General features: G+C 39.1%; 1 protein-coding gene across 1 annotated transcript in view; it reads left to right on the forward strand.

Moving 5' to 3' along the window:
- The first annotated feature begins 8027 nt into the window (after positions 1-8027).
- The window catches only part of TGM3 (transglutaminase 3), a 48211-nt gene continuing 34220 nt past the window's right edge, over positions 8028-22018 (forward strand). The window contains exons 1-3 of the mRNA XM_074211188.1: positions 8028-8133; positions 19726-19899; positions 20681-20926. Of these exons, the coding sequence (XP_074067289.1) occupies positions 8127-8133; positions 19726-19899; positions 20681-20926 (427 nt within the window). The 5' untranslated portion in view covers positions 8028-8126. The remainder of the gene's footprint in view (positions 8134-19725; positions 19900-20680; positions 20927-22018) is intronic.

Genomic DNA, 22018 nt, shown 5'->3' on the forward strand with positions numbered 1-22018 from the left:
GAAATCACAAAAGAGAAGTTGTATAAAGTATTAATGAAACACAGACCTTCCAAAAAAAGTATTAGTGAAACACAGGTGGGTTAATCATGTGGTAAGAGTGAAGGATAACTGATAGATACTGCTTGCTTTCCTCATCATCACCCTCCCCATGTCAAGAGAAAAAAAGGAAGATGCTCAGCACTTTGGGTGGACCCCACATTTGAGAAATCTATAGAAGAATATAGATGAGTCCCACAGAATAGGCAGACATGGATACATTACAGGTGCATCACTGGAAGAAACAAACCTATCAGATCACAGATCCATCTGAATACTTGAAAGATGTATCAGATAATTTTACAAGTTTCTGATGGGCAGGGGAATGAATGTACAACAAAGAGTCAGACATCCTGTGCTGGTGAAGTAGAATGATTGCAACCTAGGCTCTAAACTATGTTTGTGGCAGAGATTCCTCAGGAAATGTGGTGATACCTATGGACCCCTTCTCAGAACCATGATTTTAAATGCATAAGATAAAATATATAGTATTAATATATATATGTATATATATATATATATATATATCATTTTGGTTACCAAAATTTTTAAAAAATAAATCCATGGACCCCAGTTTAAGAACTTTTAATTTAGAGGCAATATTTAGTCAATTATATTTAATATTTCATTTTATTTAATATTTAATATTTAACAATTCTAAATAGAGTGATGGAAGACTAGATAGAAAGATAAACTGATGGGTGATCATGAATATGTGGATTTAATAGGAAAAACCCTTACAAGGGAAGATGATTAAAAGTATGAAATGAAGGAAAGAACAATCTTTCCTTTGAAAGGCCCAAACATCCTAGCATCCTGGATCTAGAATTGGAAAGGACTTCAGATGACACCTGTCCAACACTCTCATTTACAAATGAGAAAACTGGGGACCAAGGAAGGTAAGTACCTTGCCAACAGTCACAAAGGGAGTAATTGACAAAATAATATTTGAACCCAGGTCCTCTGACTTCACTTGCCCACTGCCTTCCTAGTCAAGGGTCATTACATTGCATCTCTACTTTCCTGGTAAACTGCTCTCTCATTGAGACTTTACTCAGTCCAGAATCACCAATATTATCATAATAGCCAATACTTAAAGTTTTGCAATGTGATTTACAAAGATGTGGTGTTCCAAAAATCTTAGTGCAATTTTGAGCTGTTATTGATTAAATCTACACTAAAACTTTTGAGACATGTTATGCTTTTTTCATTATTGGTTCAGTGATTCATAAAATGAAAGGAATCCACAGACTAAAGAATCTTATAGCACAGACTCTATGCTCTAAAGTGGGGGCTAAAAAGAACTTTAGAAGAGAGAACATTAGAATTCAAAGATGCCAACTCATTTTATTTTTTAAAATAATTTATTTTTCCTCAATTACGTGTTAAAACATTTTTTAACATTTTTTAAAAGTTTTGAGTTCTACATTATATCCCTTTTCTGAGTCAAGAAGCAATATGATACAGATTATTCATGAGTAGAATATTTCCATATCAGTCATTTTGTGCAAGAAAACTCAAACATAAATTTAAAAAAAAGAAAAAAGAGGGGGGCAGCTAGGTGGCGCAGTGGATAAAGCACCCGCCCTGGAGCCAGGAGTACCTGGGTTCAAATCCAGTCTCAGACGCTTAATAATTACCTAGCTGTGTGGCCTTGGGCAAGCCACTTAACCCCATTTGCCTTGCAAAAAACCTAAAAAGAGAGAGAGAGAGAGAGAGAGAGAGAGAGAGAGAGAGAGAGAGAGAGAGAGAGAAAGAGAAATAGTATGTTTCCATGTTTTCAGATGACATCATCAACTACCTCACTTTACAGCTGAATAAACTGAGGCCTATAGAGAGAAAATAATTTGCCCAAAGTCTTTAGGAGTGATAGCAACAAGCATTTATTGAATGTTTGCCATATACAAGGCTCTCTTGGTGCTAGGTACTATTCAGGTTACAGCAGTATAAGATTATACAGCCAGTGTTCTCCCAAAATTTATGTTAAACCTGAAAAAAATAGGAGGAAAAAGGAAAGATGTATAGGAAAGCAGCATACAATAAATACTTTAATAAATAGTTTAGGCAGTAATTGCCATTGGAACTCAGAAGGAAAAAAGACCCCTGGGAGTCAGGCTAATTGGGAATAGATTCATGGAAGAGCTGAGCCCAGCTAAGTAGAAAAGAGTGGAGAGAGAGTGTTATGGCCAGAGAAGGCAGAAACAGGCAAGATGAGGCTTTTGATAAGTGGACCAGTTTGGCTGTAGCAGAGTTTCTTTGAGGGCATTGTTCAATTATACAGTTGTGTCTGACTTTTTGTAACCCAGGTAGCTTGCCAGTTCTTTCTCCTGTGTTTCCCTATTTTATAGTTGAAGAACTGAGATAGACCTAATGCGATATCTGAGGCTGGATTTGAAGCCAGGTTTTCTCGACTTCAGACACAGCACCCTGTACCACTTAGCTCCCTGTCTTTAAAGCAGTGGGAGATAAAAATTAGAAAGGTCAGCCTAGCATTCAAGGCCTCTATAGTCTGGTCATATCTTGATTCCTCACAAATCCCCTGACATCTGTTCCTGTCTACATTCTTGCTGAACTGAGACACTTGCTTTGTCCTGAACAAGTATCATGCTTTTCTTCATTCATACCTTTATTTGGTATTCCCAGTGCCTATAATACTTCCCCCCGTCTATTTTCACCATTTAACATTCTGCCCATCTTTGAAGCCCCATAGTACATACCCCCATAAAGCTTCTCTGATTCCATCTAGTTGGAAATGATTTCTCCTTCATTTGATTTCATAGGACTTAATGCTCCTTTTATACACTTAACACATTCTAATTTGTATTACATTTTTTTTCATCTAAAGTTGCCTTTAGTGCCTCATGTATCAGGAAGATGAGCCTGTGTTCTCAGAGGATATGTTTAAGAAGCACAAGCTCTGGCAGATCCTACCAGGCTGGAAAGGCTTTGCATGTGGGTGTGGTGGTAGGGAAAAGTCAGGTACTTAGACCAAGCAAAGGCTTATTGACACCTATGATTGGTCAACAAATAATTAGGGAGAATGCTATGTAATTATAGCAATCAAACTTGGCCCTGGACAAGGGAACAAATGCTCCTCCCTCCCTTCTTTATACAAGTGGGGGGCTATAGGTAGGGAATATTGCCCATATTCTCAGATACAGTCAATATGTTAGTTTTTTCCTGTAATTTTTCCCCATTTAGAAAAATATTGCAGAGGAAGTCTGTCTGTCTAAATAGGAGAGGAATTTATACATGTGATGTAAAAACAAAAGGCAATAAAAATAAGATAATTTTTTGCTTTAAAAAGTGATCAATAAAGCTTTGGAATAAATAATAGATATTTGTTCTTTTTTTCCTTTTCTTATTTTGTTGCAGCCTCGGATCCATATAGTCTTATGTAGATGTATATCCTATTCTGTAATTCAGTCTTATATTCCATAATATTTCTATTACTTTATATAAAAATAAGTACATGTAAAATATCTTTTATGTAGTTGAATATTTCATTTGGTTAGCCCCAATGAATGAATTTTAAATTATTTATTAAGTACTTTCTATATTTAACATATAGAGCTCAGTTCTGGGGATATAAGTAAAAAAAAAACAAAAAGACATATGATTTTGAGAATGAAGCAGCAAAGCAAATTAATGCATCCTCTCTAATGTTACCTTATATTTTATTCATGTTTTTATTCCATTCTATGTTGTATCTTTTTACATATGTATATCCTCTTATACAGCACCAGTAAAACACATTGATTTATACATATTCCTTCCTATCTAGAGAAAAAAAAATGGAAGTCATTCCTCTTCATTGGCTTAGAGATGCACCTAAGAATCAAAGCTAAATAACACAACAGATAGAGCACTGGGGCCTAGAGCCCTCAGGAGGTCTCAGGAGGATCTGAGTTCAAATCCAGATTCAAACATTTACTTATCCTGGGCAAGTCATTTAACCCTGTTTGCCTCAACTTGTCATCTGTAAAATGAGCTGAAGAATGAAGTAACAAATCATTGCAATATCTTTGCCAAGAAAACCCCAAATGGATCAGGAAGAGTCAGACATGAATGAAACAACTGAATAACAAGAATCCTGATACAGGATTCTTGTTATGGAGTTGGCATGGGAGCATGTAGTTAGTTCAAAGGGCCTTAAAATCCCCTAAAGGTCATCCCTTAAAAATTGACCAATTGCCATTGCAACTAGTTATCTGGACTAGTCAGTTTTGCCCTTGTGGATATTTCTTCCTTCAATAAAGCTAAAACAAAGCTATGCAACAGAATGGGGTGAGGCAAGTCACTCTGGCTTGACTCAGTTTGGTCAAATGGTGCAGACATTCCCCTCCCCCTTTAAACAAACCTGCATTATGCAAAGTAGCTACATAATTGATGAGGCCCAAATATCATTTTTTTCTTTTCTCTATTTTCTTTTAGGGATTTTTTGCTAAATGGGAGCTTTCCTGAAGTCTCCTGAACTAAAACAATAGACTTGGTGATAAATGTTTATTGTCTGAGGGTCAAATTACCTAATTTTGGGAAAAAATTGTTAGGGCAGGAGTGGCTAGGTAGCACAGTGGATAGAGCACTGACCCTGGAGTCAGGAGGACTTGAGTTCAAATTTGACCTCAGATACTTAATAATTTACCTAGCTATATGACTTTAGGCAAGTCACTTAACCCTATTGCCTTGCAAAAAGCAAAAAAAAAAAATGGTTACCAGATTGACTGCAGAGTGATGAATTTGGGAACCAAAACAACTCTCAAAGACCATTACTGATAGCAGGTTCACCATTTGCAACTTTAGAATACAAGCTCCTTGAAAGCAGGGACTTTTTGCTTTGTCTTTGTATCCCCAGACCTTTGCACGATGCTCATAGTAAGTTCTTTTTTTAAAACTTTTTTTTTTTAGTTTTGGCAAGGCAAATGGGGTTAAGTGGTTTGCCCAATGCCACACAGCTAGGTAATTATTAAGTGTCTGAGGTCGGAATTGAACTCAGGTACTCCTGACTCCAGGGTCAGTGCTCTATCCACTGTGCCACCTAGCTGCCCCTCATAGTAAGTTCTTAATGAAGCTTATTTATTGAATGATCATCAGTGGGAGTATTCATACTTAATAAATCATAATTCTTGAAGTATTCAAGTATTATATGTATGTATGTGAATGCCTCTATTTATATCCATGCATAATTTCCTACAACAATATAAACTCCTTGAAGTCAGGAAATGATATATTATACATACTAGATGCTTAGTATATGTTTGGTGGATGAATGAAGAGATGTTAGATTTGGACCTGATTACGAAGAGCTTTGAATGCCTAGGTAAGGAGTATGGACTTCTATAATTAACAGGCACTAACTGAAAGTTTTCAGGAGTGGAGTGATATTTATCATATGACATCACCCTTCACCAAGGTAGCCTTGTACAGTAGAAGAACCAATGGATTTGGATTCAGAAAATTTGTTTAGAATTGTAATCAGAATACCTGCTAGCTGAATGATCACAAGCAAATCAGTTAACCTCTCTGCCTCGGTTTCCTTATCTGTAAAATGGGCTATAGTACTTGTACAATTTTCCTCATTGTGACAAACTTTATAAATCTTAAAATACTCTATAAATATGAACTGCTATTATTGTCATCATATATAAAAACAAGGTCACTGCTATTTCTTTCTGGCTGTTGCCCAAACCTTACTTTCATCTTGGACTCAGCTTAGCAAGAGGGTAAATGGAAAAGATCTCTAGCTGAATAGTCCTCTTTTTTTCAGGTAATTATACCTGCTGAGGAGGCTATTGCAAAGGCTCAATTTCTCAATTAGAGAAGGAAAAGTATAAGTGATTAATTGACCTCACCTTCAAAAAGTCCACATTAACCTCCATCTATCTGTTTTTTTCTAATGTCTCTGTTATAAGAGTATGGCGAAGCAGGAAATCCATCAGGCTTACAGATAATGACTCCACCTACGAGTTTAAAATCATTTACCCTGAAATTGTGACACAACCCTGTGCAAATTACAGTTCTCAGCCTGCAGGCCTAGGCCCTGTCTCCCTATGGTGGGGCAATCCTCAGAGACATTAAAGGGATTCATGGTATTGGAGCCTAGGAGATGGGCACTCTTATGGTGACCCAGAATCTCCACACATTCATCAGTTACACAGGAGTCTAACTGTGCAGAGAGAGAGAGAGCAGAGAATCAGAACTGAGATCTAATCTGGGAGGAGTGTGGAAAGCTCATTCTCAGTTTATAGGGCTCAACTACAAACCCTCCCCAATAAAGGCAGCTCTTCAGGAGAGCTAATGGGGAATGTCCCACATGCCAGGTCCCTCATTAGAATAGTGGGAAGAACCCTGAACCTACTTTTGACTCCTGGATCTACCAGTAAATCATACAATGACTCTGGATAACCCGCTTGGACTCTCATGGCTACATCGTCCTCTTTCAAAAGAGAGTTCTGAAATTCTATGAGTAATACCTATGAAACACTTAATAACCCTAGTGCTGTATGTACTATATGTTGGAAGGCATTTCTTCCTGAGCACCTGTGGTTTGTCAGCAAAAATATATCAGTACAACAAACATGTGTTTCCTAAGGGAACCACAACTTCTTTGGCATCTTTTTGTCAAGATGTTGCTTCCCTAGAACTTCCATAGGACCCAGACACAATGTACTCCCCTGCCAACCCATCCTATCTTCCTGGCCATCTGCCTGGGCAAACACCAGGCCACATTATATCTTGTGTGTGCATGCAAAGTCTTCTTATTGTTACTGGATCAACTCACCAGCCAGCAGCTGGATGTGAGAACTATAAAAAGAAGACCTACATTTAATTCTCTGCTCTGTTACTTTTTGAACTAGAGTAAAAATCTCCTTACTTCACCAGGAATCACATTCCTCCTCTGTCAATTGAGGTTGCTCAGATATTTCTAAGATCAATCCAGCTCTGACATTCTATATTCAATGTTATAAAGTCACCTTCATCTCTGTTATTCTCTGCTCTGAGATTCCTTCTAGCTCTGACATCTTAAGTTCGGAGGTCCCTTCCAGATTGTATGTTCTATGTCCTGTGGCCCCTTCTAAAGCTCAATCTGCTCTAAAGTCCCTTCTAATTTTTAGTGATGTAAGGTCCTTCCAGTCTGACATTCTACATCCCATTATTCTTGCTAGGCTGCCATGACATTCATGCTTTAAGGTTTCTTCCAGTTATATAATGCATAGGGGAAATTTTACACTCAGTTCTAGTCTTTCTGTCTGCAGGCATATTCATCAGTTTAGGGAACACTTATGAAGGGCATTCTGATTGTTCTGCAGTTTAGTTTTAGAGGGTTATCTGGGAGAGGTTAAAGGACTCACCCAAGATCATATATCTTGATTATGCCAGAGATAGACCTCAAATTCAGGTCTTCCTGACTTTGAAGTTTGCTCTCTAAATAAAAGAATGAGCATTGTAGGATTCCGACTCTTTTCTTAATCTGATTTGGTGGACAGAGTCCTTGGTCTGAACATCTGGGATCTGGCTGTTCCTGATCCCTTCCACCCACATACTATCTAACTATGAACATTTACTCTCTTTCCTTGAATTGATGTCCCTACTTATTCAATGAGAGAATCGAACGAGCTAATTTCTGAGTACCTTTTCCATTCTTAGGATCTTGTGTTCCTATGCACAAGAGAACAGGATAAAGAAAGAGGTCTTTTCCTTTTCTGATTATACACTTTCTGAACCCTTACAGCAGACCTGGAAAGGACCTTTATAGAGAAAAAGGTGCCATACACCAAATCCCACAATTCAGATCCTGAAATCACTTGTCTATCTTAAAAAAAAAATCCAGCTATCTGACCCCTCTTTTCCCCAGTTATTTTTTTGAATCTTTCTCAAGTATAGTGACCTTCCTGCGGATGATTAGTATGTCGTAAGTGAAGTCTACAGGCACTACAGGAATGACCTGGTGCCTCGCCCACCTGGTTATAATTCTAATTGGTGTGTGTAGGAGCAGCTTCTATAAATGGTAAGGAGCAGCCCTGTCTCTGGCACACAGTATCTCAGCCATTCTAAGAGGATCACAGAGGAGAAGCAGAGGTTGAAAAGACATGGCTGGTAAGTGTGATGGAAACTTCTCCAATGAATAACTGATAGGGAACCAACCACCTCTTCCAGTCTAGCAGATCCTCCAGTCTGACACGGGAGTTCTTTGTGGGCTTTAAATCTTGGAAAAACAACATGGCAGAATGAATTCTTTGGAATCCAAAGAACTAGGCTCTCAAGACCTAACTTGTCACTAACCTTAACCTTTCTGAACCTCAGTTTCCTACTATAAAATGGAGACACTAATAGTGATATTATCTGTCTCAGGATTATTGCTTAGAAAGTATTTAGAAACTGTAAAGTGCCACATAAATTTGCTATTTGCAATTCATGGATAAGGTTAGTTTTTTGAAAGGGTCCACCAAGGCTCACTATCACATGGATTGTAAGGCATGATCTCCAAGGCAGCAGAGGTGTGTGTTTAGGATGGATCTGAGAATGGCAGGCATTTGTTGAGCAGATATTAGACATATCCATTTATAAAGAACAGTTTTGCCTCACTAGAATATCTTAGACTCCAGTCATCTTTTCTAAGCAGTACCTGCTTCCTAGCATTTTTAACAGTTTTGATATTTCTGAAATGTTAGTAAAATAGTCACTTAAAAAAACACTTAAAATTCAGCATGATGTGGAAGGACTGAAAGTCAGAAGAACTGTGTTCTAGTTCCTGTTTTGACTCTCATTGAATGACCTTTGGCAAGTCAGTTCCCTTCTCTGGGTTTCAGTTTCTTCATTTGTAAAATGGGGTTTTAGGCTACAGATAGTTTGTATAACCCCTCTCAGCTTTAATATTCTCTGCTCTAAGATCCCCTCCTTCTCTGGCATTGTTTTTCAATGTTCTAAGGATCTTCCTAGCTCTGATATTCTCTATTTCTAGAACAGCTATGGTAACTAAGTTGATTGAAAAGAAAACATCTGCACTTTAGGAATGTACATAAGTAAAGTAACATCCGGAAGCATTCCACAGTCTGATTTGAAAGTGATTTGGTGATGTCAAAGCTCCCAGTAGCAGAATGAGCAGGTGGTAGGGTAAGATTATCATTGTTTTTATAAATAGCTCCTGGAACTTTAGAAAAAGGAAGGAAGGAAGGAAGGAAGGAAGGAAGGAAGGAAGGAAGGAAGGAAGGAAGGAAGGAAGGAAGGAAGGAAGGAAGGAAGGAAGGAAGGAAGGAAGGAAGGAAGGAAGGGAGGGAGGGAGGTAGGAAGGAAGAGAGGGAGAAAGGAAGGGAGGAAGGAAAGGAGGAAGGAAAGGAGGAAAGGAGGAAGGGAGGGAGGGAGGGAGAAAAAATAAAGATTGAAAAAGGAAGGAAGATAAAGAAATTAAGAAAAATAGAGAAAGCAAGAAATGTCTTAAGTGTCAGAGTGGCTGTCGAGGATTTAAGGTGCTAGTTAGGTGGCTCTTCTGCTCTCCAGCAGGCTAATTATTGTGTGCAGTAGCTAAGCCAGGGTGGGTGACAGCCAAGCCAAACCCAAACATGGCATGAGTCAAACTCTTAAAAAATCTCATGAATGGTGGTGAAACCTGCAAGAAAGCTTGCCAAGGGAAATTGTTAAGCCAGATGTGGGAATCAAGCCCCAGTCACTTCATGGTTTGTAAAGCATAGGGCAGGAGGATGACAAATTACACAGATCTGTTCCATGCAATGAGCACATTGCCTTTGCCAGAGAGGCCTTTGCAGGGAAGATATTAAGAATCACAAAGGCTTATAGAAATGAACTTAATGAAAGAAACCTTAGCATAACTGCCACTTCGGCTCTGTCTGTCTTAGTTTCCTCCTTTGGAAAATAGGGCTAATAATAGTACATAATTCCCAAGCTTTTTGTGAGGATCAATTGAGATAATAATTGTAAAGTGCTTAACACAGTGCCTGACCCATAGAAAGCATTCTCTAGTTAGTTATTGTTAGTTATTGTTGTGCTCAAAAAGCCCCAGAGCCCTTACCTCTAGGTAAGAACAGGGACTAATTCATTTTTGTCTTTGTGAGCTTTAGATCTTAGAAAAACAGCATGGCAGAATGAATTCTTTGGAATCCAAAGAATTCTGACTGATACATAGTCTCCCAAAATCTTAGTTCAGTTTTGTTGTTTTCTTGGGGGGGGGGGTTAATCTGGAGTTTTGTTTTGTTTAATTTTGAATCTCCTCTACCTAACCCCCTATTAAAAGCACTCCACTATGTAGAAAATTTGGCAAATAGTAAGCTCTTAATGCTTGTTGAGTGAATAAATGGATAAAATGAATGAATGAATAAGCATTGAATTTTAGAACTTTTAAAGTAAGGAAAAATTTTCCTTTCTTCCTTCTCACCACAAGGCTAGGGAACTACTTGTTTGGAATATTATAGAAAAGTCCCTGCTCAGGTTGAAGTTGGACTGACTAGAAGACCTCTGAGATCCCTTCCAATTCTATAATTTTGTAATAGCAAGGAATGGGAATTTCTCTGGCTTATGTGAAACACAATGCCTGTGCTTTCCATCCCAACACCCTAAAACATAATCACCAAAACAACAAAACAGACAAATCTACAATTGCACATAGATTAGATAAGTCCATGTATCCTCTCCTTAGGATTGCCCATTGTCAAGAAGAGATGTCAACATCAGACTTCTGCTTGAAACCTCGGGGATGGGTGTCTGGGTTGGCAAAGCTGAATGTACTCATTGCATTATTGTTGTGTCCCATTTATTCTATATATCATTTTCATTTTAGGCCTGGAGTTGTCATATATTACCCAAATGCCAATTACAGACACTGTCTGAAATGCACACAGCCTACCTAGGGAGAAAAGGACATGGGAGTAGGTGGAAGGGAGTAGGGTTGTATTGGGTTTGGTTTGGTTGGAAGATTTTTATGACCCTGTTAGAAATTCCCCTAAGCTGAAGTTTGAGAATATGGAACCCTGGGACTGATACAGGGTCTCCCAAAATCTTAGTTCAGTTTTGTTGTTTTTTGGGGGGGTTAATTTGGAATTTTGTTTTGTTTAATTTTAAATCTTCTCTACCTAACCCCTTATTAAAAGCTCAGGACTTCATCACTCCATGTTCTCTAAATCCCTAGGAATTCAGACATAAATTTAGACTTAGTGTAAGGAAAATCTTCTAATAATTAGAATGATCCAAACAATCCAGAAATGGAATAGACTGCCCCAGGAGGTTCCCCATCACTCATTGAAGGTCTTTAAATAATAGCTGCACAACCACTTGGGGAAGTAACAGAGAGGATTCTTGTTCAGGTGCTAGTGGTACTGATGACCACCGAGGGCCCATCCAGCTCTGATGCTCTGTGATTCTGGGTGAGGCATTTAGATAAATTTGGCTCATTTTTGCCCAGCTTCGAACAGGTTTTCTGAACTTTCTGGCAAAGAATGTTAGCTTGTTTTACAGAATAGCAAATGATTTGCATGACGGGATGCAATTTTGAGGCAAGACTGACATTAGAGTTCCAGTCTCTTCATTTTCAGGCTGGAGACCAGTGATCTGTTCCTTATGTTTTGCTCTTCCAAAGTCATCCACCTGTGCATGTGTGTGTATGTGTGTGTGCATACATGTGAAAATTCACACATGTACTATGCATATGTGTGTGTAAGAGGCCATCAGGAATGACAGTACCAACATACAGAAAAATCAGATCTTCTAAAGCCTAGAGTATTTGTCCTGAGCATCCCCGGGATGTGTCCTCACTCTCAGAGCATAGTCTAAAGAGGGCATGATGGCTAAAATTCTCTTTACAATTCATCTTGTTTATCAACTCTCCTTTTTAATTTCTCTTAGGTGCTTGAAATACATTGAGAAAGGATTTATGAAAGGATTCCCATGTTCTAGGTATTATGCTAAGTGCTGGATGACCTTAGCAATTAATAATAATAAAATAATATCATTCCTTGGGTACTTTACACTTGTGCATTCCTCAAAAGTCCCATGAAGGTGGTACAAGTATTATTTTCCTGACTGTACAAGTGAGGGTCTGAGTGAGGAAGTAATTTCTACAGTTACACCACATTCTTCAGTGCCAAAAAGATGTTTCAGAAGCAATTACTTTACCCAAACAAGGTAGGGGTGTTGAGGGGGAGACCAGCTGGCGGGGTGCAGTGGGGGATAGCATTGACCCAGAAATCCTAGTGATTTTCCTGAAAGAGAATACATTCTTAGGAATAGTGATTTGGTTGAAGGTAATTTCAGCATGAGACTAAAGGATGAAATCTAAAAGCTCTCTGAAAATCACATTAGAAAAGGTTCTTACATCGTCCAGATGGCCTAGCATCTGGGTCCATCTAAATCTTCAGAGGCCAAGGGCCCAGGGTTTCTCTGGTTCTGTCCTTGGTTAGGGTTGAGAGCTAACTGAGGACATGGATGTTAGGCAGCATAGAGCAATCAAAAGAGCCCTAGATTTGAAGTCCCAGCTATGCTAATATTAACTGGGACAAGTCAGTCTTTTACAACCTCAGTTTCCTTATTTGTAAAATGAGAATAGTAATGCTTCTATGACTTACCTCATAGATTGTTATGAGGAAAGTATTTTTTGTAAAGTAACAAGTACTATAGACATGAAATAGTCAATTTTTCAAAAGTCTGGGTCTGGTAGCTCTTAAGTCCTCCTGAATAAGAAAGAAACTCTCTGACTGACCTCTGGATGTGATCAGAGTGAGGGATGAGATTTGGATTCCTTGTGAGATAACTCTGAGATTCTGCCTCTCCCACAATGCCTATGGTCTCCATTGAACCAGGCAAGAGTTAGGTACAAGACAGCCTTTGTGTTGGAAAAGGACTTAATCATTTACTTAAGCAATATTTGCTGTCCTTCAAGCCACCTGAAAGTCTGAGAACAGTGACTGATCAGAGGTCTCTCCAGACAGGCTAACCTTTGCCTTGTTGCTGATTATACACATCTGGATACAGCTGGGGATCCCAGACTTCATCTTTTTTTTTAAACTATGAAGATTTTATTTATTTTGAGTTTTACGATTTTCCCCCTAATCTTACTTCCCTCCCCCCACCCCCCCACCCCCACAGAAGGCAATTTGGCAGCCTTTACATTGTTTCCATGGTATACATTGATCCAAATTGTGTATAATGAGAGAGAAATCATAACCTTAAGAAAGAAAAATAAAGTATAAGAGATAGCAAGATCAGACCATAAGATATCAGGTTTTTTTTTTCTAAATTAAAGGTAATAGTCGTTGCTCTTTGTTCAAACTCCACAGTTCTTTTTCTGGATACAGATGGTATTCTCCATTGCAGACAGCCCCAAATTGTCCCTGATTGTTGCACTGATGGAATGAGCAAATCCATCAAGGTTGATCAATACCCCCATGTTGCTGTTAGGGTATACAATGCTTTTCTGGTTCTGCTCATCTCACTCAGCATCAGTTCAGGCAAATCCTTCCAGACTTCCCTGAATTCCCATCCCTCCTGGTTTCTAATAGAACAATAGTGTTCCATGTACCTATACCACAGTTTGTTAAGCCATTCCCCAACTGAAGGACATTCACTTAATTTCCAATTCTTTGCCACCACTAACAGGGCTGCTATGAATATTTTTGTACAAGTGATGTTTTTCCCTTTTTCATCATCTCTTCAGGGTATAGACCCAGTAGTGGTATTGCTGGGTCAAAGAGTATGCACATTTTTGTTGTCCTTTGGGCATAGTTCCAAATTGCTCTCCAGAAAGGTTGGATGAATTCACAGCTCCACCAACAATGTAATAGTGTCTCAGATTTCCCACAACCCTTTCAACAATGATCATTGTCCTTTCTGGTCATATTGGTCAGTCTGAGAGGTATGAGGTGGTACCTCAAAGAAGCTTTAATTTGCATTTCTCTAATAAGTAATGGTTTAGAGCAATTTTCATATGACTATGGATTGCTTTGATCTTCTTATCTGTAAACTGCCTTTGCATATCCTTTGACCATTTGTCAATTGGGGAATGCCAGCCTTCATCTTAAAAGTATATTTCCTAGAGATAGAGAATCAGGAAAACTGGGGTCATGCCCTAACTCTGCCACTAATTTGCTTTATGAACCTGTGTTTTTCCCTGAACCTATTTTCTTTTTCTTTTTGCAAAATGAGGTTAAACAAGATGAGACATCTCTAATATCCCTTTCAGCTCTATGTTCTATGTTCACTGGTATTATATCAAATTTAGTTGATTCCCAAGAGTGGAAATAGAAACTATGGGAGAAAATTTCAAAGAAGCAAATTGATATAAATTTTATGACGATTTATAGCTAATCAAAATTGGAATGGGCTGCTGTGGGAGTTGAGAGCCTTCAAGCAATGGTTGGCCAACTATTTGTTGGTTATATTGTGGAGAGGACTTTGGTTCATATGGGAGTTGAACCAGATGGGCTTTGAAGTGCCCTTTTACTTCTGACTTCTTATGTTCTAAAGTTTTTCCAATTCTGGCTTTGTGTGTTCTTGGGCTACTCCCAGCTCTGACAATGTGTTCTAAAAGTCCCTCATCTTTGACATTCTGTATTCTTTTTTTTCAGGGTTTTTTTTTGCAAGGCAAATGGGGTTAAGTGGCTTGCCCAAGGCCATACAGCTAGGTAATTATTAAGTGTCTGAGACCGGATTTGAACTCAGGTACTCCTGACTCCAGGGCCGGTGCTCTGTCCACTGTGCCACCTAGCCATCCCTGACATTCTATATTCTTAAGGCCCTTTCCATCACTGTTTTTCTCTGAGAATGGAAATTTTGACATTTCTTTCTACTTAAACAACAGGAGGACTCTGATTTCATTCAACATACAAGAACAATCACCCAGGCTAGAATTAGACTCACAAAATCAAACTTATCTGAGAAATAGTCCTAGATGACTGATACCTTATGGATCTACTTGCTTTGTTCTTAGTTCTAAGAAGAGCCACCTCTCCTATTCCCTTCACCCCTGAGGCCTTTCACCTGGGACAGAAAACACTCCTCTCCATCTGGGGCAGATTCACCTCATATGACCTGAAAAAGGAAACACGCCCACTCATCCAGGTGCTGATAGATCTTTTATGGGCCTGTCTTCCAGCTTTGGCTTATTAAAAGATTTATTCACTGGATCAAGTCTTATACTAGACACCAAGGGAAATTCCTAGAGAATTCGTCTTTCATTAGTAAAGAGCCATCTCCCTCCCCACTCCTCTATCTTTACAGGACTCTTTGTCTCAGAGAGATTATTTAGCCTATTCTCCTCCTCACTGTCCCTCCAAAACCCTGCTGCCATGAGCCTGGGAAAATGGTGCTCTCATAGAACAGAAATAAGAACTGAAATGCTCTCTTCCCTCACAGGAAGAGGGGAGCAGAGCCCTAAGCTGACTGCTGGGACCTACTGAGGAAATAGATATAATACATACTTCTTGTCTCCTCTCTCTTTTTAGATTGTCTGTGCAATGCCTCTTTCTCCATATATTCATCTTCCTTGGAGGTAGCTGGTATCAGACTATTCAGGAGACCTAGGTTCCAGTACCTCTTTCTGTGTAACTGAGACCAAGTCAATCTCTTCTCTGGATCTCACCCTATAAAATGAAAGAGTAGGACTAAATGGTCTCTCATGTGCCCTCCATGTCCCCTCCATGTTATATGGTCTATGCTGTAAATAAATGTCTTTTTCCTGCTTAGATTGTCCTATAGCATTCTGGATCTCTCCTTTGTCACCATCAAAATGCATCTTGCATTATATTTACATGGCATAACTCCCCCAGGAAATGTATCATTTTCTATCTTTTTATCCACAGTACCCAGTAACTTAGTAGATGCTTAATAAATATGTATTTAAATGGAATGAAATCTTCCATCTGCTAATGCTACTTCCATCTAAGTAAGTTCCTTTCAGCTCTGCCATTGCATTCTAAAGTCTCTTCCAGTAATGACATTCTATGTTCTAATGGCATTTTCAGGACAATGTATGGTCTGTGAAGTAAAAATACCTTTTTTTTGGGGGGGGGTGGCTAAAGAAGGAAAAACTCTAGAGGTTTTGAGGGTTCTGAGCTCAAATGGGGGTGCCACCTTCATAAGTTGTGTTACATCCTGAGGGACAGCAAACCAAAGTCATGGGTTCATGATTTCAACTTATACAGCAATATCAGATATAATCTGGGATGCATCAGCCCTAGATACCTCAGAATGAGCTGGGAGATGAATTGCAAACAGGTCTTTCTACTAATTCTGTTCCAAGGCTATCTTTGTTGTTTTTCACTTTAACTTGGTTTCACAGATATACAAATAACATGGAGGAAAAAAAAATGATTCACAGCAAAATTTGTTCCTTGGCTCCATGTGAGCAGCCTTGGGTACACTACATCAATAAAGTAGAAAGGACATTGAGCCTGGGTTAGAAAGATCCAGCTTAGTGACTGTGTGACCTTGAGCCTAATTTCACCTTACATTTTTCCACCTTAGTTTTCTCATCTATAAAATGAGAACCATAATATATGTTACTACCTGAAAGAGTAATGCTGAGCAAAGCCCTTTTTGAATTTTCAAGGGATATATATGTTGATGTTTTGGCATAATCATCATCGTCATCATCACCACCATCATTATTATGATTAGAGATGGCCTTCCCTAGGACATAAAGCTTACAGAACTGTAACCCCAAATTGAAATTAATTTAATTGATCGAACTCATAGTCATTGGGCTACAAAGGTCCTCCCCAAACTGGAGTCTTCTCCTCCCTGCTGACAGCACTGCTGCCTGCCTAGGGCTGTAGGTCCTTCCTGGTGGGTGGGGCTGGGGCTACATTAGACACCCTTTTCTTAATCCATGTACCTTCATCAGAAGCACAAACAACTGTCCTGGGCTTTCAGAATGAAAGAAATAGAGACCAGTATAACCTGAGATTTAATGCCCCCTAGGGAAGGGAGGAAACATACTTTTCATTGGCAAACAAAGTCTCTTGTCCAACCAGAGAGAAAAAGTGCTGCTGTTCAGCTCAGCTCAGCTCAGCAAATATTGATTGATTGAATGAGTGAAAGAATGAAGCTTTTATTAAGCACTTATAACTGTGCAAAAGTCAAATAGACCCTACTGTAAAGACCTCCAACTCTGGTGGAGGTGAGCATACCCTAGGAAGGTTTCATCTGCAAGGCAACTGACCAAGGGTCCCACAGTCCTTGGGGGCAACCCCAAGGCAAGGGAGATAATCACACATCCCTGACCTCAGAGGACTCAAAGGCTCTGGAAATATGACCAAAAATAGCTAATTCGACTACAGAGAAACCATGTGCAGCCAGGTGGTTTAATGGATAAAGTGGTGGGGCTGAAGTCAGGAAGACCTGACTTCAAATTGGGCCTCAGATAATTCCTAGCTGTGTGACCCTGGGCAAGTCACTTAACATCTGTCTGCCTCAGTTTCTCATATAAAAAATAAAATAATGATATCACCTCCCTCCCAGAGTTATTGTGAGGATCAAATAAATAATATTTGTAAAAATTATAATAGTATATAAAACAGTAGTATTCATAATACAGTAAGTACTATGTAAATATTAACTGTTATTATAGTTCAGTAGTATACATAGTACATAAGTACTAGGTAAATGTTAGCTATTTTTATTATTATTATTATTATTACTATTATTACTATTATTATTATTAGCTAAGTGGTATAGCGGATAGAGCACTAAACCTGGCTTCAGGAACACCTTAGTCCAAATCCAGTCAGACAATCATTCTGTGACCTAGTATAAGTTGCTCAACCCCTGACTGCCTCAGTTTCCCCATCTGTAAAATGGGGATAGCAAAAACACCTCCCATCCAGGGTGATTGGGATGATCAAACAAGATAAGAATTGTAAACTGCTTTGCACTTTACCTAACAATTATTATTATTATTATTATTATTAATTTACACTGTTGTTATTTGGATTTCTATTTCATCTTTCCTCTTAATTGTAAGCCATATAAAGGCAAGAAACCCAACCTTCTTTATCTCTGAAAGACTACTGAGAATCATAGTATTATGGCACTGTACTTGAATTCAGAATTTCTAGATCTTAGATTTTTGCTCTGCTCTTACCCTAAGGGAGTAAGGCTGCTCACATTAGGCTCTTCCTAGCCCAACATGGAGGAAGCAAGGCTGAGGACTTGATAACTTAAAAGGCTATATCTGTAACAAGTCCCTGTGTTTATCTTAATCTCAGCATCTCGGAGGTTTCCTGGGTCACCTTAACCAGGGGTTTCCAGTGTTTTTTGCTCGCCTAATTATAAGGCCTTCACTATGTCAGCTACTCTGAATAGGCCAGCAGATTTGGGCAGGTTGGTTTGAAGGAGGTGGAGGAGGAATTGTGTGTCTTTAGAACTATAGCTAGTGGGAGGCAGCATGACCTTAGAGAAGGAAAGATCTGGGTTCAAATCTCTTCTCAGGTACTTCACTTGCTCTGTAATCCCAAACAGATTACTTGATCACTCTGGGTTTCTGTTTCCTCATCTGTAAAATGAGGTGTTAAACTTGACTGCCTTCTAAGACCCCATCAGAGATCAATGAATCCATGGAGACTGAGAATAAGGATGTCAGTAAAATGAAGAAAATATGTGTCCCTTTTCCTTGAAATCTTGAACTAGACTATGACCACAGACAAACCCAAAAATAAGATAGTCTAGATGGTCATTGAAGTCTGACATCTCCCCCACACATACCCTACACCACAGTTCTAATTCCTACTATCCTAAGATACTTCAGTTCTCTAGAGCAAGATTTTCTCATCTGTAAATATGATACTGATACTGTCTACCTCAGTGGACTCTTGTATGGATAGTATGTTATATGCCAAAAAGTGCTAGGAATAGGGGAATTATTTGTAGGCCACCACTGTCCCATTTGTTGGTTAATCATTTTTCAGTTGTATCTGACTCTGTGATCCTTTTTGGGATTTTTTTGGCAAAGACCTGGAGTGCTTGCCATTTCCTTCTCCAGATCATTTTACAGATGAGGAAACCAAGGCAAACAGGGCTAAGTGATTTATCCAGGGTCATACAGCTCATAAGTGTCTGAGTTTGAATTTCAACTGAGGAGATTTCTTGACTCCATGCCTGGCACCCTATCCACTGTGCCACCTAGTTACCTACATATATGCCTAGTAATGTCTGTTGAATGAATATGGCTTCCAGCTTGAGTGTTCCAAATTCTCTAGCTCCTTCCTTAGCCTCCAGGATAAAACACAGCTCTTCAGAACCCTTCATTGCCTATCCCCCTTTCCATTCTTCTTATACCCATTCCCCAACATGTACTCTGATTCAGTGACCCTGGTCTCCTGGCTTGGCTGTACCACAAACAAGACCCACTTTGTCTTTCAGCTCCTGGCATTTTCTCTGGTTGTCCCCAGTTCCTGGAATGTTCTTGCTCCTCTTTTCCACCTACTGACCTCCCTAGCTTCCTTTAAATCCCATCTAAAATCTCACCTTCTACAGGAAGCCTTCCCCAATGCTTTTTAATTCCAGTGCCTTCCTTCCATTTATTATTTCCTATTTATCCTCTATAGAGCTTACTTTGTATGTATTTGTTTGCATGTTTTCTCATTCATTAGATTATCAGTCTTGTAGGTGATTAATAAATGTTGATGGCCTGATTATTGTTCTGTAAAAGACCCCAAAGTCTCCAGATTCTCCTTTATCCTTTTACAGATTTGCAACTCACAGATTTCAACTGGCAGACAGAAGCTAACAGAAATGCTCACCACACAGACAAGTACTATACTAATGAGCTGATCACAAGGAGGGGAAATCCCTTTAAGGTCAGGATGTCCTTAAACAGACCCATAACCTCTGGGGAAAAACTGACCTTCATAGCTTCAACAGGTAACTGAATTCTTTTTTTCTCTCTCCCAGGGTCAAGCATAATGCTCTACATACAGTGGGCACTCAATAAATTGTGTTAAATTTACTGCTCCAGGATGTTATGATTAACATGAAGATACATAATATAGTAGAAAGAACCCTGGACCAGGCTCTGCTTGGGTGACGTCTCTAGGCCTGTGCCAGATAATGACTATAAGATCTCTTCAAGTGGGATCATTATTCAGTCATTTCAGTTCTTTCTGTCTCTTCATGCCCCTTTTTTGGAGTTTTCCTGGCAAAGATACTGAAGTAGTTGCCATTTCCTTCTTCACCTCATTGAGATATAAACAGGGTTAAGTGACTTGCCCAGAATCACACAGCTATTAAGTGTCTGAAGTTGTATTTGAACTCAGGTCTTCCTGATTCCACCGTATCCACCTAATTATTCCTTCAAGCTCTAAAATTATCCAATTTGATGACTTCTTTGGGTAGCAGCAGTTCAGAGAGTTTTCCTGGGAATTGTATATCCTGGGTTATAAACTCCAGGTTCTAAACTAATAACTTGATTTATAACCAAATGCAAGTCTTTCCCCTCTCTGTAACTCAATTTCCTCATCTAGAAAATGAGAAGTATTAGACATATCATTTCATGTTCCAAGATCTCTTCCAATTGTGATAGACTATGACTTCTTCAGTGACCCCATCTGTTTCTGGATGTAACAATATTCATCTTATTTCACCTGCTCTATCCTGACTCCTTATTTAGATATGAATTCCATTGTTCTCTGTTATTTTTTGGAAGGTCCAAACCCCTCCGAATCAGCTCGGACTAAAGCTGTGATGCCTTTGTCCACTGAGTCAAGTGGCAGCCCCTGGAATGCAGTACTCTCATCCAACAACAATGATAGGTCAATGATCATCGCCATCTCCAGTCCAGCCAATGCCCCTATTGGTCGATACACACTCAGCATTCAGATTTCCTCTCAAGGCAGTAACACCTCCATAACTCTGGGGACATGGATTCAACTATTTAACCCTTGGTTGCAAGGTAGGAGTCAAGTCCCCATCACATCATTGGCCCACCGTGGGTGTCCCATTCCAGGGGGTTCTTGATGTTCACAGAAGAAAAAGGAAGACTTGGAAAAAACTCTGCTCCAGGAGGCAGGAAAGCTAGGTCTTAATGTTAGTTCTTCCAATAACTTGGGTTCACATTGGGCACTTCCTGTCTCTGGGCCTCACTTTCTCCATGAAGGGGGTTGGCCTAAGACATTTCAAAGGCTTTTCTGGTTATAATATTCTTCATCTTGAGAATCCTTTCAATTTGAATATTGTGTTCTATGTTTTGAGGTCATTTCTATCTCAGACATTATGATATCTCTTGTAAATCTATACATCTCTGTTCTACTGAAGGATTGTTATAGCTCTAAAGTTCAATGACTGGGGTCAGTGACTTTTAAAGGTGAGTCTTAGCACAGGACTTCATGTATAAATAATATTTCTGTCTCAGTAAGTCAAGAAAATAGCATTATAACATTCAGTAGTTCTCTGACAGCATCAATGTCTAAATATTTAATGATAGCACTGCAATAACTAGTAATATTGAATGACTTCCTAGTGTGTGGACAGCTACTACTTCACATTTTCCAAATTCTCAACACCACAACACAATTACATCAAGTCATCAGCCTGAACCCCTAAAGTATCTAGTTTATTTTGGTCATAGGATTTATAACTGGTTGGCAGAGACCCTTTCTCCAATCTCACTTCCCACTTGCATTCACTGTTCCCAGAGCATAAGCAGGTAGTCCAGAGGCATCAAGCCTAGACCTATCATATGAAGAAGGGATTAACCATGTATGAACTGTAAAAGGGCAGAGTCACAAACAAAGGTTGGAAGATGCAGAAGGTCAGAAAAACTTGTCAGCAATTAGAGCTAAAGTAGCAAAAGTAACACCTACTTCCCTGGAGGTCTTTAAGCAGATCCTGGATCCTTGTCAGGATGTTTGTTATAAAAACAATTCCTATTCAGATATGAGTTGAACTAGATCAAGGGTTTTTCCATCTGCAAGGAGATTTGGACCCCTTTGGCAGTCTGATAAAGTCAATGAACCCCCTCACAGAATAATAATTGATTTTAAAA

The sequence above is a fragment of the Macrotis lagotis genome, chromosome 1 (assembly GCF_037893015.1).
Source record: "Macrotis lagotis isolate mMagLag1 chromosome 1, bilby.v1.9.chrom.fasta, whole genome shotgun sequence".
Taxonomy (NCBI): domain Eukaryota; kingdom Metazoa; phylum Chordata; class Mammalia; order Peramelemorphia; family Peramelidae; genus Macrotis; species Macrotis lagotis.